General features: G+C 42.9%; 2 protein-coding genes across 53 annotated transcripts in view; one reads left to right on the forward strand and one right to left on the reverse strand.

Annotated features, from left to right (window-relative positions):
* Positions 1–11,097, reverse strand: part of TRIP12 (thyroid hormone receptor interactor 12) — a 156,494-nt gene extending 145,397 nt beyond the window's left edge. For 17 of the 50 annotated variants that reach the window (XM_063648056.1, XM_063648054.1, XM_054477702.2 and 14 more), the window contains exon 1: positions 9,770–9,904. The gene's annotated coding sequence lies outside the window, so the exon portion shown is untranslated. Of the gene's footprint in view, positions 1–9,160; positions 9,584–9,769; positions 9,905–10,772; positions 10,898–11,038 lie in introns of those variants that run through there. The other 33 variants (XM_063648058.1, XM_063648053.1, XM_063648042.1 and 30 more) reach the window with 14 other exon arrangements.
* FBXO36 (F-box protein 36) overlaps positions 10,135–16,866 on the forward strand; it is a 93,251-nt gene continuing 86,519 nt past the window's right edge. For all 3 annotated transcript variants that reach the window (XM_054477703.2, XM_063648060.1, XM_063648063.1), the window contains exon 1: positions 10,135–10,500. In XM_054477703.2, coding sequence (XP_054333678.1) covers positions 10,405–10,500 — 96 coding nt within the window. In that variant the 5' untranslated portion in view covers positions 10,135–10,404. The remainder of the gene's footprint in view (positions 10,501–16,866) is intronic.

Here is a 16,866-nt window from a genome sequence, read left to right on the forward strand (position 1 = left end):
ACTGGTGTGAGTCATTTAGACAATAAACCAGCTCCCGCTTATTTAACATTTTAAACAACAGGAAAAAACAAGAAGTTTTACCTTCACTACTTCTATCTCCTCCAAAACTTAACACAAAAACTTTTATATGTAGTACCAGAAAGGGGAAGCACTGTCATAAAAAATAACATCTAAAAGCACTTTTATTTTTTTTTAGTTCATTCATAAATATTTTTGTACACCTTTTTCACATCACCTATTCAGGGATCAACAATCATTCAACATAATCTGTTAAATCTAATTCCGTGATCTCCCATTTAAGAACTTCAATTATCTCAGCCCAATTTCCTGTTATTTCATATATATGGACCCTCTACTCCAGAGAGCCCATTTACCTTAATATTAGATCCTCACCACAATTACACCTTTAAGCTCCCCATTCTTCTATACCTTCCTACAAACAATCAGGGCCAGTTTAAGCCCCTCTCTCTTCATAGTCTTCCTAAGTAACTTCAACCCAGAACTGAACCTCCCCAAACTTCCAAGTACCCACTGCATAAAACTCAATCTTGTACTTAATAACAAATATGCACAATGTTAGATGTTGTGTGCTGTTGTCTAAGTTTGAACTCATCTACAACAAAGTACACTTCAAGATAAGGAATCTCCTTTTATAAATCTCTTCTTTTTCAGCACCCTCTAAGAGGGCAGATCTTGTATGGAACCAGATATGCACTCACATTAGCTGCTGATGAATATTTGTTTTTGTTTTTTGAGACAGGGTCTCACTCTGTGGCCTAGACTGGAGTGCAGTGGCATGATCTTGACCCATTGCAGCCTCAACTTCCTGGGTTCAAGCGATCTCCTGCCTCAGCCTCCCGAGTAGCTGGGGCTACAGGCATGCACCACCACATCAGGCTAATTTTTTTTTTATTTTTAGTAGAGATGATGTCTTGCTGTGTTGCCTAGGTTGGTCCTTAACTCCTGGGCTCAAATCATCCTCCTGCCTCAGCCTCCCTAGGGGTTGGAATTACAGATATGAGCCACAGCACCTGGCTGAATATTTGTAAATGAAGATGCTTCAACAATTTATTTAGTATAGCCACAAATCATGCCCTAATTCATGTTTCTTAATTTACATTCTAATATCAGATTTTCTAAATGCAGAAAATCTACATTTAGAATAGTTACAGAATATTTCTCTATGCTAAATACTATACTCCTATATACAGTTTTAGACAAATAAGCTGTGATGGAGTAAGTTAAATATCAACAATATGAAACATAACAGAACTTGGAAGACAAGGAATAAGTTTCAGGTCCCTTTCATATTCTGCCAAGCACAATTGTGGCACACAGTAAGCACTTGATAAATATGTATTGATAAATAAATCATCATCTACTAATAAACATAATCTCCAAATGCTAAATTTGGGGTAACCAACTAACTAAAATATTCTAGGGCCTTAACAATTCCTTAAGCAGCTGATTTTAATGAGCCTAATTTTGAAAAATTTATATTCTACACTCAGCTGCCAACCCCTGAAAACTGAAAACAAGCAAGTAAATTATGGCAAACGATGCTAATATTATTTCACAACATCGTTTCTTAATGTGTCACACCAAAACACACTACCACATACACCTACCATGTACAATGCATTATGTTGGAAGCCTTGTGCCAGACACTGTGAAGATTAAAGAATGAGATCTCTACCTTGAAGAGGCCAAAAACGCAGTTAAGAAGTTAAAATGTAAACAACTAATTACGTAAGACAGAATGTGAAAGCCATCCTGAAATATGTTACAGAAGGAGAATAGGAGAGTAAGGAGTAAAAATTTTAAAGGAGTCACTAGAAGAAAGTTAAGTGTGTGTATATATAGTTGTAAGAGATACAGGCCAGGCGCAGTGGCTCACACCTGTAATCCCAGCACTTTGGGAGGCCGAGGCGGATGGATTGCCTGAGGTCAGGAGTTCGAGACCAGTCTATAATCCCAGCTACTCAGGAGGCTGAGGCAGGGAATCGCTTGAACCAAGGAGGTGGAGGTGGAGGTGGAGGCTGCAGCAAGCCGAGATCGCACCACTACACTCCAGCCTGGGCGACAAAGCAAAACTCTGCCCCAAAAAATAAAAAAAATAATAAAAATAATAGATACAAGATGTGAGAGGGGTATCAATTCAAGTAGACAAAAAACCAAAGCAAAAATGCTAAAAAGTTGCTGGGTGTGTTCAGAGAGGAAGAAACAGTTCAATCTGATTGCAGCCAAGGATGCAAAACAAACAGAATTACGAAACACTGGGGTCCTAGAAGTTGATAGCATTTGCATGTATTTCCTATTTACAAGGCTACTAGAAGCACTTGGTTTTTGAGAATCAAAAAAAGTAGGGGACCTTCATATGATCTCTATGAACCTGCTCTCTAAGGACACAAAGTAGCTTAAATTACAACTGAAGAGAGAATTTCAAGAGATGGGCTACTGTGAAAACTCACTTTAGGTTTCCAGGGCATCACACATGTTTACCACTATAAAATCTTTAAATTAAGTTCATCTGACCTTAAGAACACAGCACAAGGTACATCTATTTATTCAGAGCACTGCCCACGGGTAGAGTGAGTAGGAGTTTTGAAGTCAGGGTAAAACTCATTGGTTATGACAGCCAACAAGTTGATTAAAATACACACTGAAATGCTGTAACTTCAAGTCTTGAAAGCTTGTTGATGGACACTTAGGCTTATAAATAGCCTTCAAAAATCCATGTATGGGTAGTAACACCATATTTATAGAAATATGTACATGCTCTCTAAAAAGAAACAAACAGAATACACTAGAATGATGTATACTATTATAAACTGGAAACACTAATCATTTAGCACTGCATTAAAACATATTGGCCAGGCACAGTGGTTCATTCTTGTAATACCAGCACTTTGGGAGGCCAAGGCGGGTGTAGCATGTGAGGTCAGGAGTTCAAGACCAGCCTGGCCGACATGGTGAAACCTGTCTCTACCAAAAATACAAAAAATTAGCTGGGTGTGGTGGCAGGCACCTGTATCCCAGCTACTCGGGAGGCTGAGGCAGGAGGATTGCTTGAACCCGGGAGGCGGAGGTTACAAGTGAGCCAAGATTGCGCCATTGCACTCCAACCTGGACAACACAGCGAAACTCAATCTCAAAAAAAAACTTATTTCGGTCCTCAATGTACTTTATCAACTATTATATACACATAATGGTCAATTAAAGAATAACAAAATGGCTTGCCCTAATTCTTTTTAAAATGTATGATTGAAAGTAACTTGCAGTCTCCAAAATACATACTGACTAAAAGTCTCAAAATCATTTTAGCATTAACGATGCAAAATAAGAATCAAAATTTTAAAAATAGGACATTAAGCCATTACAAAATATTTCCACTTACAATATCTTATTTTATTTTCACAAGACTTATTGTATCAACAAACACTTAATTCCTATTATGGGCCAGGTACTGTGCTAGATGCAGAGACAAAAAGGGACACTACTTGGGATTAGTGTCTTTATAAAAGTTAAAAAAAGAAGGGTGGGGGCTAAGGACTTTAAACAATTCATAATCAACTAAGGAATACTATTGTATACTAAAAAAAAAAAAATTTTTTTTGAGACAGGGTCTCACTGTCACCCAGGCTGGAGTGCAGTGGCACAATTATAGCTCACCACAGCTTCCATCTCCCAGGCTCAAGCAATCCTCTCACCTCAGCCTCCCAGGTAGCTGAGACTACAGGCATCTGCCACCATGCCCAGCTCATTTTTTATTTTTAGTAGCGACAAGGTCTCTACTAAGTTGCTCAGGCTAGTCTCAAACTCCTGGGCTCAAGTGATCCTCCTGCCTCAGCCTCCCAAAGTTCTGGAATTACACGCATGAGCCACTGGGTCAAATGTTTCAAGTAGGATACCTATGCATATAACAGAGGTATGTTTGAGTTAAAAGAGTTTTAACGAATGAGGCAATGGTCGACAGTACTGTAAACAAGTGGAGAAAGGGCCTTGTGTTCCAATTCATCTGTGGAGCCTAATCTAAATACAGAATGTCTAGCATATAAATGACAATTGACTATGTTAGGTGGTAATAATCAAATTTTTCAGATTAGGCACTTGAAGCTCACAAAGTACTAAGTTAAATTATTTGCCCAAGATTACAAAGATGGGAAGTGCATAGCCAGGATTGGAACCTAAGTCTTGCCTTCAAATCAGATAATCACTTGAACAGTGCTATTAAGGAAAACACAGAGTAGCAGGTATTTTTCACTCTAGACCATTTGAATGACTTTTTAAATCAAGCATAACCATGATAGCTGGGTGTGGTGGCGACCGTCTGTGATCCCAGTACTTGGGAGGCTGAGGCAGGAGAATCACTTGAACCCGGAAGGTGGAGGTTGCAGTGAGTGGAGATCACGCCACTGCACTCCAGCCTGGGCGACAAGAGTGAGACTCCATCTCAACAAACGAACAAGCGTAACCATGAAACTGACTACTGCCAATAGCTTGTGCACTCTCAAGACAAAGCATGTAAGCCTGAATAATGAGTAAGTTCCTTTTTCTTCTATCCAATCCAGTTTAATGAAATCACTGAAATCACAAGAAACAACCAAAATCTAAAAGGCCTCAGAGAAAAATGACTGAACAGACTTATTTCAGTCTAGGAAACCTGTTTTTGCCAATAACCTAAAACTATCAGTAAGTTAGGATATTAAAGAACTACATTTTTTAAAAACCAAAGACATTAGCGGAGTTAAATTTTACTTAAAAAAAAAAAAAAAGAAAAACCAAGGGACAGGTCTACCATCAGTATACTTATCTATTTATTACAAATAACAGCAAGCATCCATTATGCACAGAGAAACCCAGCAGAGAGGTAGACAACAACTGCTTTGAGGTTATGTCTTCAAGTCTGTAACACAGCTGCTGAAATGATACATAAGTACCAAAAGAAAATACACAAGTAAAGCTTACATTACACTACACGTTAAGAATTACCAAGCACTGGCCGGGCACGGTGGCTCATGCCTGTAATCCCAGCACTTTGGGAGTCCAAGGCGGGTGGATCACGAGGTCAGGAGATCAAGACCATCCTGGCTAACAAGGTGAAATCCCGTCTCTACTAAAAATACAAAAAAAATAGCTGGGCGTGGTGGCAGGCACCTGTAGTCCCAGCTACTCGGGAAGCTGAGGCAAGAGAACGGCATGAATCCGGGAGGCGGAGCCTGCAGTGAGCTGAGATCGCACCACTGCACTCCAGCCTGGGTAACAGAGCGAGACTCTGTCTCAAAAAAAAAAAAAAAAAAATTACCAAGCACTAAAATTATATACAACAATCTAAAAATTATATTTATTCTGTAATATCCACCAGATTTTTACTCTTCTACCCTATCTGGCCTGGACTCCCCTCAGGCTTGGCCTTATTAACTAAAGCTTGGCCTATGAAAAAAGTGGCACAGAATAATCCACTGGCTTAACACTAAAACATGGCAGTGACCATTGATATCCATCCAGGCACTCTAATGGCACATTAGTTAGGGGAGATGTGAAGAGGCCATGATCACTGAACCAACCAAGAGAAAGCATTCTGAAGAATCTGCTGGGGTCAAAGAACCCTTCCAAGCAGGTTGGAGTGCAGTGGCATGATCATAACTATTAACTTCAAATCTCTGGGTTCAAGCAATCCTTCCGCTTCAGCCTCCAAAGTTGCCTAGAACTACTGATGCATGCCACCATGCCCAGCTAATTTTTTTTTTCTTTTTTGTGGAGACAGTCTCACTATGTTGCCTGGGCTACAACTCCCAGCCTCAAGCGATCCTCCCACCTCCCCACCTCCAATGCCACATCACCCAGACCAATCAGGTTTATTAGTATACCTTCACACATACCACATTGATATGAAATAATCCTTGCCCTCAGGAAGCCTACAATCCAATCAGGAAACAAAAGCAACACATGTCAACAAATGCAATACTGTAATGCAGAAACGAAGCAAGTACAGTTAATCAGAAATACAAAGATCACAGGTAGAAACTTGTTTGAGGAAGTGATCTGAAGGGATGAGCTGTAAGTTGTTCTTTACATCTTTTATCTTCTATGTTTTTCTGTACATAGTGGGTGCTTGCTTGATTTAAATGAGGGAAAAGTCCATGTCAAACAGGCAATTGCAAGGAATGATTTCAGTGAAGATAAAAAAACCAAGTAGGTTGCTGTTTTGACTTGAGTCCATCAAATAGCAAACAAAAAAATAAAGGAGCAACTGGTATCACATTTGCTCAAAAAGATCCCTACCTATCCATTTAAAGGGGGGAAAGTTCCCTAGGTTCTGTAAAGAAAACAGTGACCAAGATTCAGAAGCATTATTCCCTAATTGTAATCTCTTACATTAAGTCAATTTCATTAGTCACAAACTCTAATGTTTTAGAACAGGTACTTTGTCAATAAAAAACGTAAACGAATTTGAAGTTTCTTTAAACAGATTAACAAGATTTTTGGTAGAATGTACAGCAAACAAGTATCTGGCATGCTGATACCAAAAAAAGAAGGTAACTTTAAAAAGACAAAAATAAGACCCAAATTCTACTACCAATTAAGCAGCAATTCAAATTATGATGTTCTATAACTTTGTACCTTCAACCTACTTTACCAATTCTCCCCTGCCCCATGGACCACCACCACTAATGAGAAGCTGTATCTTTTAAAAATGACCTCAAAACAGCTAATGTAATTTTCTAAAATTAATTTATTTAGCATGTTGTTTTTTTTCAGTCATTACATCTGTTGGGTCTCACAACCACCCAGTGAGGTAAAATAGAGATTACCCACTCCCATTTGACAGATAAAATAAATGAAGATCAGATAGGTTAAGTGACTAGCTCAAGATCACAAAGCTACTAACTGGTAGTGTGTGAATTTCCAAGCCAGTGATGTTTTCTTTGCCAAGAAGACAACCTTAAAATAAAGCAGGATATTAAAACCTTGTCTAGATAACATAAATACAATAATCTTAAAAGTTACACTGGGGCCGGCGTGGTGGCTCTCCCCTGTAATCCCAGCACTTTGGGTGACCAAAGCGGGCGGATCACCTGAGAGGTCGGGAGTTCGAGACCAGCCTGGCCAACATGGTGAAACTCTGTCTCTACTAAAAACGCAAAAATTAGCCGGGCGTGGTGGCGCGTGCCTGTAATCCCAGCTACTCAGGAGGCTGAGGCAGAAGAATCGCTTGAACCAGGAGGCAGAGGTTGCAGTGAGCCTAGACTGCACCACTGCACTCCAGCCTGGGCAACAAAGCAAGACTCTGCTTTAAAGAAAAAAAAAAAAAGTTACAATGGGAAAGGAATCATACATGGAATCATACATTACTACAAATTTACTTTGCCAGGTGAAAGTACTGATTTTACCGTGATCTACCTAGCATCCCATTTGTTTTTCAAATGTAACTACTTTAGTTTAGCACCTTCTGGAACCTAACTGCCAAAATTGTTCTCAAACTTTTTGAAAGTAAATGGAAAAAAAAAAGAAAAAAAAAGCCTGTTCATAGACACAAACTAAGTAGTATAAATGTCAGCTGAACAGACTTAAAAACCGCTCACACCCCAGAAAAACTGGGGATTGAATGGAAACAATGATAATCTTAATTACAGTTTTCCAATTCTTATGGATATTGGCACATTCATAGAAAGGCAGACATGTACAAAACCCACAAACCCCAATCATATTATGTACTCTTAAGCTTAAAATAAATGAAATAAAAACTCCCTCAATCTCACAAAGATAGTCACAGCAGTTCAACATTTCTGGGGCTGAACACACAGCAAAAGTGTCAAAAGAAAGAATTAGAAATTCTTTATACTTTAAAACTTACACTTAATGTTGATCACTTTGCATGCGGTAAACATGAAAATCAGCCTCAGTAAAATCCTCTACAATTTGTCTCTAAACCTCTGCTAATTCCATTCCTCAACCCCCCCCCGGGGTGTAAATGCGACACACAGGCCTCATATACAGGCCTCTTGCCTTTTTTTCTAACACAACTAGGACCTTTGTTCTGAGCGTCGTTTTACCCCACTCAATAGCTCTTTCAACTTTCTACCCCGTATTTTTTGTTTTGTTTTTAAAGAGGAGACTCTGAGCCTCAACTTGCTAGGTCTTTAAAAAATGAAATGCCAAAAATATCTAATGAGACTCTCGAGAGGAATAGAAAGTTAAACACATCACTAAAGGGCCTACAAAACGGAGTAAAGCCCGGAGATCGGGTGATCTGGCAGCCCAGGCAAGATCGAGGACCGCGACTAGGAAGGGAGACAGCAGGAGAGCAGTTAGACGTCCACTTAGAACGGATTCACTGCGCTATTAACCGTACCCGCTCCCCCCAACCTGCCCAACCTTTACACACAGACACATTCCCTCCTCCAATTAACTGAAGAAGCAATTAAACTATGCCCACCACCAGACTCGATGCTTAGGCTAAACCTCCCCCAAAGTAAAACAGCATTATCAAAAAAACAAACAGATCTGTCTTAAGGGTTTGGAAGCTGCCCCTTCCGTTCTCTCCTCACCACGTAAGGTAACCAATTCCCTTCTGTCCCCCACCAGCAGTTCAAACGTGTGATTTCCCCCCGATTTACATGTGTTTTTATGTTTTTCCGCTTTTTTCCGTCTTGGAAATGAAGGATTTCTTATTCTGAGGAAGGGAGAGACGCCGAGGAAGACAGGATTTGAGGTTTTACTACCTTCGTTATTCGAGCTCCCCTCTAACTTGTTCCTGTACTAGAAACCCACTCACTATGGAGAAGGAAGGAGAGGGGCTGAACTGATGGACAAACGTTGTAATAGGTTTTATGTAATCCACATATAAATAAATTAATCGCCTGACTCGCTCTGAATGCTAATACGATTGGGGTGACAACTGGCCCACGTCCCTCCCCCAAGTCCTAGTTAAACCCACCTACCACCAATTTCCATTCTGATCTATTTAAAAGGATACTCTATTCCTCTCAGTCAAGTTTCTCGGCTTCTTTAGGCCTCCCTGCATGCCCCCCTCGTCATCATCCTCCCTCAGCCTCAACTTCCCACGGCTTAAAAAACTGCCCCGCGCAGACCCCGTCTCCGGGCTCGCCCTCCCTCAACCGTCCCTCGCCGTCTCCCTGGGCAGGAAACCCCTTACTGCGGTCTAAAGTCACTCCGGCCTCTCCCTCCTCTGACCCTCGCTTCCCGCAACTGTTGTCACTGGAGCTGCTCCCTAGTTTCCATTTCCGGGCCGTCCACGGCCCCGGAGCCTCCCCTTTCCCGATTTCCGGGCCCCTAGTCCCATTTCCGGGGAACCCTTGCCGTCTTCACACCCCCCACCTGCACTTCCGGCCCCCCACTTTCTCTCTTCCCAGACACCCTCCAAGCTCCAAAGCCCACTTCCGGCCCCCCTTGGCCCCCGCCGAGCTCCCCAACACCCGCGAGCCTTACCCCGGTTCTGTGAAGGGCCCTCCTCATTGCGGGGAGCTGGAGGAGGGACCCAGCGACCCCTACCTCCCGCCGGGCCCCGGTCCCTCCGGCCGCGGCCGCCCTCGAGCGTCTCTCCCGTCCACCCCCGGCCCGGTCCTTCCGCGGCCCCGCCGCCGCCGGCGCCGGGAGCAGGCCAAGCGGGGGCCGAATCGCGGCGATGACACAACCGGGCTTCCTGGGACTTTCTGTTCCAGCTCCTCCCCCCGCCCCCCCAACCCCTCAGCTGGCCCCCTCCCCCAAGGCTTGCCCCCGCCGCCCGGAGCTGCGCCCCAATTACCTAGTTAGGCCCCAAAGTCTCCGGTCCGGACTCGGTGGCGCGGCAGTAACTTCCACTAGCTCCCCCCACCCCCCCCAGCGGCGGCAGCGGCTGCGGCTCCGGGTTCCTTCAATTATCAGCTGAGCCGCAGCACCGCGCCCGGCGTGCGCCTCCGCCCGTGCTGCCTCCCTCCCCGCCCGCTCTGACACCCTCGGGGAACTACTTTGCCCTCGGGCTGCGGTGACGGGCTCGTCCGCGGGACCGGCCCCGCTGCCTACTGGCGGCCCATCACATCGCCCCTCCCTCCCACGCCGCCCGGCTCGACTCTCTCAGCAGCCTCCGATCTCCGCCCGATCCCTTCGAGGGACCAGGAAGGGGACTGTGGAGATCTGCTTGGTATCCCTCCGCCGGGGTCACCCCCTCCCCTCCGTGGTAGCAGGAACTAATTCCCCTTCGGGTCACCCGGGACCTGGAGCTGGAAATTTCACGGATCAGGGTTCCCTGAGACCCTTGGAAGAGGGGACGATCGCCCCAAGTTAGAAATCCTTCTGCCAGCTCATAAGCGTGGTTCAATTTAAACTAGGGTTTTGGCCCCTTGACCCCAACCAAGCCCCGCCCCTTCCTGGTTGTCTTAGCGACGGCAGTGGCGTCCCAAGATGGCGTCGTGGCTGCCGGAGACTCTCTTTGAAACTGTAGGACAAGGCCCGCCGCCGAGCAAAGACTATTACCAGTTACTGGTCACCCGGTCTCAGGCAAGTGCGAGCCGCGGTTTACCCTCTCTCCTAACTCCCTACCTGGCCCGGTTGGGGCCCGGGACGCAGGCTGTGCTAGGCCGAGAGCAACCGTAGCCCGCCGGAAGCGCCCAGTCCCGGCTCCGCGCCGGGAGATTTCCCTCGTCACCTCGGCCTCCTCGGTCCGGCGGCCCGCGTGTCCCTGCTCTCCCCGAGCCCGGCTAGTCCCTGGCAAGCCTTCTCTGCCTCCCCGCGGTGCCGCGTGCTCCTTTCCCGCCACCCCGGCTTCTTACCCGTAGAGTTTCCTCCGCGCGAAGAGGAAAACGGGCGTCTCCGGCTTGCGTGCGGCCTCACCTCAGCGTGAGAAGGAGGGAAAGAAAGACTCAGCCAAGTGTCCCAAGGAGGAGCCGGCTAGGGAGGGGAAAAGGAGATTGCCTCTTTTCCAGGATAGGAATTAATCATGGAGAATTTTATAAATCTCTTTGTGGCCTTTACGCGTGCCACGGCCACATCAAAACTTAGTTATTTCTAGTAGCAACTGACGATTGGGAGCTCTTACCTTTTGGAGTCCCTTCTATCCCATTGAAAGTGTGCGGGTGGTGGTATAAAAATGTTTCAGCTGCTCTGCGCTTCAGCCCCACCCATAATGACATCTGCTCCACAACAATAAGACCGAGGATTATATTATCTCCAAAGTAACCATCGGCCTATTTTTATGCCTACTTTGGTTATTGAAGGTGGGCTTTTGGATGATTTACTGTGTCCATGAAATTCTTAACTTAAGCGGGGCCTCCATTGGGAAGACGTTTCTAATCCTGGCTGAGCTTACGCCTGTCACTGAGTTATTCATGCACCCTGCCGTTTCAATAGATACTATTGCTATAAAATGAAATTTAGAAGTTTGTATATATTTGTTTTGGTGTGCATATTGATCATTCCCTCAGTTTTTCCAGGAGCCCTTAAACAAAATAGGTAATGAGTTAATTTTTTTATATTTTTAAAAGCATCTTTTAAAATATAAATGTTAATATATATCTTTTAATTTAAGATTTAGAAGTATTACAAATGTAATATCAGCCTGTCCAAAAAAAAATTTTTTAAAAAACAGTACTGCTCCTTGCGGAGCAGGGCTAATTCATAGGCAGTGGGCCCAGAGTCAGCCTCAAATTTTTAATTAAACTGTTTTTAGGGGTTTTTGCACATTTAGTGATGTATGAAATACTGAAAGGCATCCTTTTCTGTACTTTTTTTTTTTTTTTTGAGACGGAGTCTCGCTGTGTCGCCAGGCTGGAGTGCAGTGGCGCGATCTCGGCTCACTGCGACCTCGTTTCACCATGTTGGCCAGGATGGTCTCGATTTCTTGACCTCGTGATCCGCCTGCCTTGGCCTCCCAAAGTGCTGGGATTACAGGCGTGAGCCACCGCGCCTGGCCTTGTACATTTTTTAAACGGATTATTGATTTTTCCATTGGTTTTAAGATTTATTTGTTTGTTTGTTTATTTATCGAGAGGGAGTCTCCCTCTGTTGCCCAGGCTGGAGTGCAGTGGCGCAATCTTAGCTCACTGCAACCACCGCATCTCCTGGGTTCAAGCGATTCTCCTGCCTCAGCCCCCCGAGTAGCTGGGATTACAGGCGTGCGCCACCACGCCCAGCTAATTTTTGTATTTTTAGTAGAGACGGGGTTCGCCATGTCGGCCAGAGTGGTCTCCAACTCCTGACCTCAGGTGATCCAGCTGCCTCGGCCTCCCAAAGTGCTGGGATTATAGACTTCAGCCACCGCGCCTGGCTGGCTTTAAGATTTATGATCCTAACATTTCTTCACCTCCTAACATGAGTGGTCAAAAATATAATCTGTTCTAATCTTACATGATTTTCTATTTTTATCTACCTCAAATAAGTTAGAATGTTTTAATTTTTACAGCCTTTAAAAATTTGTCTTTTTTAGCGTTTTCTTTCCCTTGAAGGTCTGGTATTTTACAAGTATGCTTCATTTCTCTCATTTGTAAGCCTCACTAGGCTGAATATCTTGTTACCTTTTTATTTTAGTAAATTATCCTTAGGAGTGCTCCTGGCATTCGGCTCCTAAAGAATAATTCTGTTGTTGGTATTCTTAAGACTTTGCCCTCAAGTCTAACTTAGGCGCATGCCTTCCTCTAACTACTCTTTTTTTTTTCTTTGAGGCAGAGTCTCGCACTGTCGCCCGGGCTGGAGTGCAGTGGCTCAATCTCGGCTCACTGCAAGCTCCGCCTCCTGGGTTCACACCATTCTCCTACCTCAGCCTCCCAGTAGCTGGGACTACAGGCGCCCGCCACCACGCCCAGCTAATTTTTTGTATTTTTAGTTGAGATGGGGTTTCACCGTGTTAGCCAGGATGGTCTCGATCTCCTGGGATTACAGGCGTGAGCCACCGCGCCTGGCTCTAACTACTCTTTTTTAAGAAATCTTTCCCACCATCCCTTCAGTGTTCTTAATTTTTCTTTTTCTTTCTTTATTTTTATTTTTTATCTTTTTTTTTTTTTGCAAGTGAAAAACTCTCCTTTATCTCAGGTTCTGTCAGTTATATATATATAAAATCCTAAATTCTGATCCATTTTCTTTTTTAAGCATGCTGAATAAATCCACTACACTTCTACCAGTGAGAGTTAATCTCCAAGCTAATTAATTCACCCTCTTTTTAAAGTAAAATTTGTTGTAAAAAATGGCATGCCAAAAAAATATACTTTTCAGTCAACTGCCTTGAGAATATGCTATTTTCTAACCACAAGACAATTTTTCTGAGTCTCAGCACAGGAAACCAAACATCCAGTAAGAGGTGGCCTGACATAAATAAGTACTAAAAGACTAGCATTAAAATGTGTTTTATAAGATAGATTTTTTTCTGGAATGACTTTCTAAAATTATTTCTTGTACATTTCCTCCCCTTTCTCCTGTCTTTATTTTTTTAATGTTGTATATTATCCAAACTATGCCCCAGATTTAGATGAATCCTTCTTTCATGCTGATTCTGTTTTTTAGTCTCTTTTTCACTGCATCTTTTTCGTTGGCCTTAAATCCAAATAACTGCACATTTGACATGGATTTGAGGGCAGATATTTCTCTCATTAGTGTCATACCACCACTGACATAGTCCAGAATGTAAGTGTTATACATAAATATTTCCTTTGTTTATATAGTAACATTTGAAATATTGTATGCTTATACAGGCACTTCTCTTTTACTACTTGATACCATGTTGTTTTGGGTTTTGGGGGGGGGTTTATTCAAATAAATAACTTTCGGATTACAGCTTGGGTTCAGTTTAGTTTCTCAAAGCTGATCTTTATAATGATGATCTCCAGCTTTAGAAAAAATAGTGCGCTGCTTTCTACATCAAAGATTCACTCAAGGGTTGGGCACAGTGGCTCAAACCTATAATCCCAGAATTTTGGGAGGCTCAGGTGGGAGGATTGCTTGAGCTAAGGAGTTTCAGACGAGCCTGGGCAACATAGCAAGACTCCTCTTAAAAAAAAAAAAAAAAAAAAAAAAAGGGGGCGGGGGGCTGAGCGCAGCTCATGCCTGTAATCTCAGCACTTTGGGAGGCCGACACGGGCGGATCACTTGAGGCCACGAGCTCGAGACCAGCCTGGCCAGCATGACAAAACCCCATCTCTACTAAAAATACAAAAAATTAGCTGGGCATGGTGATGCATGCCTGTAGTCCTAGCTACTCGGGAGGCTGAGGCGGGAGAATCGCTTGAACCCTGGAAGCAAAGGTTGCAGTGAGCTGAGATCACACCACTGCCCTCCAGCCTGGGCAACAAAGCAAGACTCAGTCTAAAATAAATACATAAATAAGATTTACTTGGCCAGGTGTGGTGGCTCACACCTGTAATTCCAGCACTTTGGGAGCCTGAGGGGTGGATCACTTGAGGTCAGGAATTCAACACTAGCCTGGCCAACATGGTAAAACCCTGTCTCTACTAAAAATACAAAAATTAGCTGGGCATGGTAGCATGAGCCTGTAATCCCAGCCACTGGGGCAGGAGAATCACTTGAACCCAGGAGACAAAGGTTGCAGTGAGCTGAGATCTCACCACTGGGCAACAGAGTGAGACTCCATCTCAAAAAAAAAAAAAAAAATACTGTTATTCTTACTCTAGTCCTAGTAGTTTACATATATTTTCTTATATTGGATTCTAATTCTTTGAAAACCAGTAGATTAATAAAGTGTTAGGGGTGGAAAGGATCTTCGTTTTTTTTTGTTTTTGCAACAAGAGTCTCACTCTGTCACCCAAGCTGGAGTGCAGTGGGGCGATGTTGGCTCACTGCAACCTCTGCCTTCTGGGTTGAAGTGATTCTCCTGCCTCAGCCTCCCGAGTACCTGGGATTACAGGCACCCGCCACCATGCCCAGCTAATTTTTGTATTTTTAGTAGAGATGGGGTTTCACTGTGTTGGCCAGGCTGATCTTGAACTCCTGGCCTCAAGTGATCTGCCTACCTCGGCCTCCCAAAGTTCTGGGATTACAGGGGTGAGACACCAAACCTGGCCAGGGCTAGAAAGAATCTTGAATATTATTTAGTTCCTACTTTCATGACACATATATATTCTTATTTATAGTGGGGAGAATGTAGCTAGTATTTGATTTGTAAAAACACTTTAATGACTAATCTTTTATATGTTGTATTTTTTTTTAACTCCAAAGGAAGTTCATGACCAATTGGCAAGTTAATGAATGCAGGTGTTTTAAAATCAATGAGTCTAGAAGAAGCAAAAAATCACTTTATACTAAGTGGTCCAGGAGGGTACTGTTACCAGTATTGTACTCTTGAAATGTTGTCTTGTTTGTCCTCTCAAAATGGAAGTGTTGCTTAGGTGGCCAGAACAGTTAACTTAGGTTTAATGTGACAAGTACTGGAAAAGTGTTAGAGAGTAATGGTAGGCTAAGTAGATGGGAACTGGCAGATATGGCCTCTTGCAGCCAATAACCCAGGTGGTTGTCCAAAGAGCACCAATATGTTATAGTTAACTCCAGCAGATGAAAGAAGGAGGAATTGGGCGATAGATTAGTCTTGTTTTATCTCTTTTACTAAATCCTATCCAAAGCTCCAAAAAGATATATGAAGCTAGTGTCATTTGAAAAAAAAAAGAAAAATGAAAAAGCTCACCCCCCTTAAAAAAATGACAGTTATTTTTGAAGTGCATTAGAGTTGTAGCACTAACAGACTGAAAGCACCTGAGGTTGCATGCCAGCCTGTGACAGGAAGCTGTCATCTCAATGACTTCTGACAAAAGAATTAAAACTAGACTTGGTGACGGCTGGGCGAGAGACAACAAAAAATTGAGCTAGTGCCATTTCAAACTGCAGACCAATTTTGAAGATTTAAAATGTAAGTGCAGTCTAATAAAAATGTTAATGCACACACCCTTTCACCCAGCAAATCCATTTCTAGGATTTGGATATCCAAAAATGCTATCACATGTGCACAAGGATATGTGAGCAAGATTATTCACCAAAGTCAATAATTGTAAAAACATTTTTCCATGAGAGGAAATGTGGTTAAACTGTGATTCATTCATGCCATAGAATACTATCCAACTTTTCAAAAACAATGCGGTGGATCTCTGTTTACTCAGTAGACCAAATAAAATCTTTAGCAAGAAAAGCAAGTTGCTGGATTAAACATAGCATATCCTACTTTTTTAAAAAAGTGTTTTAAATAAATGTTAGTGAGGTTTTAAATAATTCTTAAAAGAAAAAGCTGGAATGATGCACTCTTAGAGTTACAGATTTTTACTTTCTGCATTCATATTTCTGGAAGATCTGAATTTTCTACCATGAGCATTTATTTTTATAATCAGAGAAAAGCAATAAAGATTTAAAATGAAAGTGTAAATGGATAACTGTTACTTTGAGGTGGTGTCCTGCCTGTATTCCCCCTATTTGGCCAGCACCACCTTTCACCCACCTCCGTCATTGAATATTGAGGCTGAATATTGAATATTGAATATTGAATAGCTTTGATGGCTGTGTCCCAAACTCCTGCTGTTTTTGTGGAGAGAAAATAATTCTAATTCTACAGTTTTAGAGTGCAGATTAATGATTAATTTTGCAATTTTCCTTGCAAAATTTTAAGGAGGATTTTTGGTGTTTTTGTTTGTTTTAGAGGCAGAATCTCATTCTGTCCCCCAGGCTGGTATGCAGTGGTGCAGTCAGCTCACTGCAGCCTCAAACTCCTGGGCTCAAGCAATCCTTGTGCCTCTGTGTCCCAAAGTGCTGGGATTACAAGCATGAATTTCTGTACCCATCCTTGAGGATTTAGTGTCTAGAAACTTCTGACCTTTTTTTCTTTTCATTTCTTTTTCTTTTCTGAGACAGAGTCTCACTCTGTCACCCAGGCTGGAGTGC

The sequence above is a fragment of the Pongo pygmaeus genome, chromosome 11 (assembly GCF_028885625.2).
Source record: "Pongo pygmaeus isolate AG05252 chromosome 11, NHGRI_mPonPyg2-v2.0_pri, whole genome shotgun sequence".
Lineage (NCBI taxonomy): Eukaryota > Metazoa > Chordata > Mammalia > Primates > Hominidae > Pongo > Pongo pygmaeus.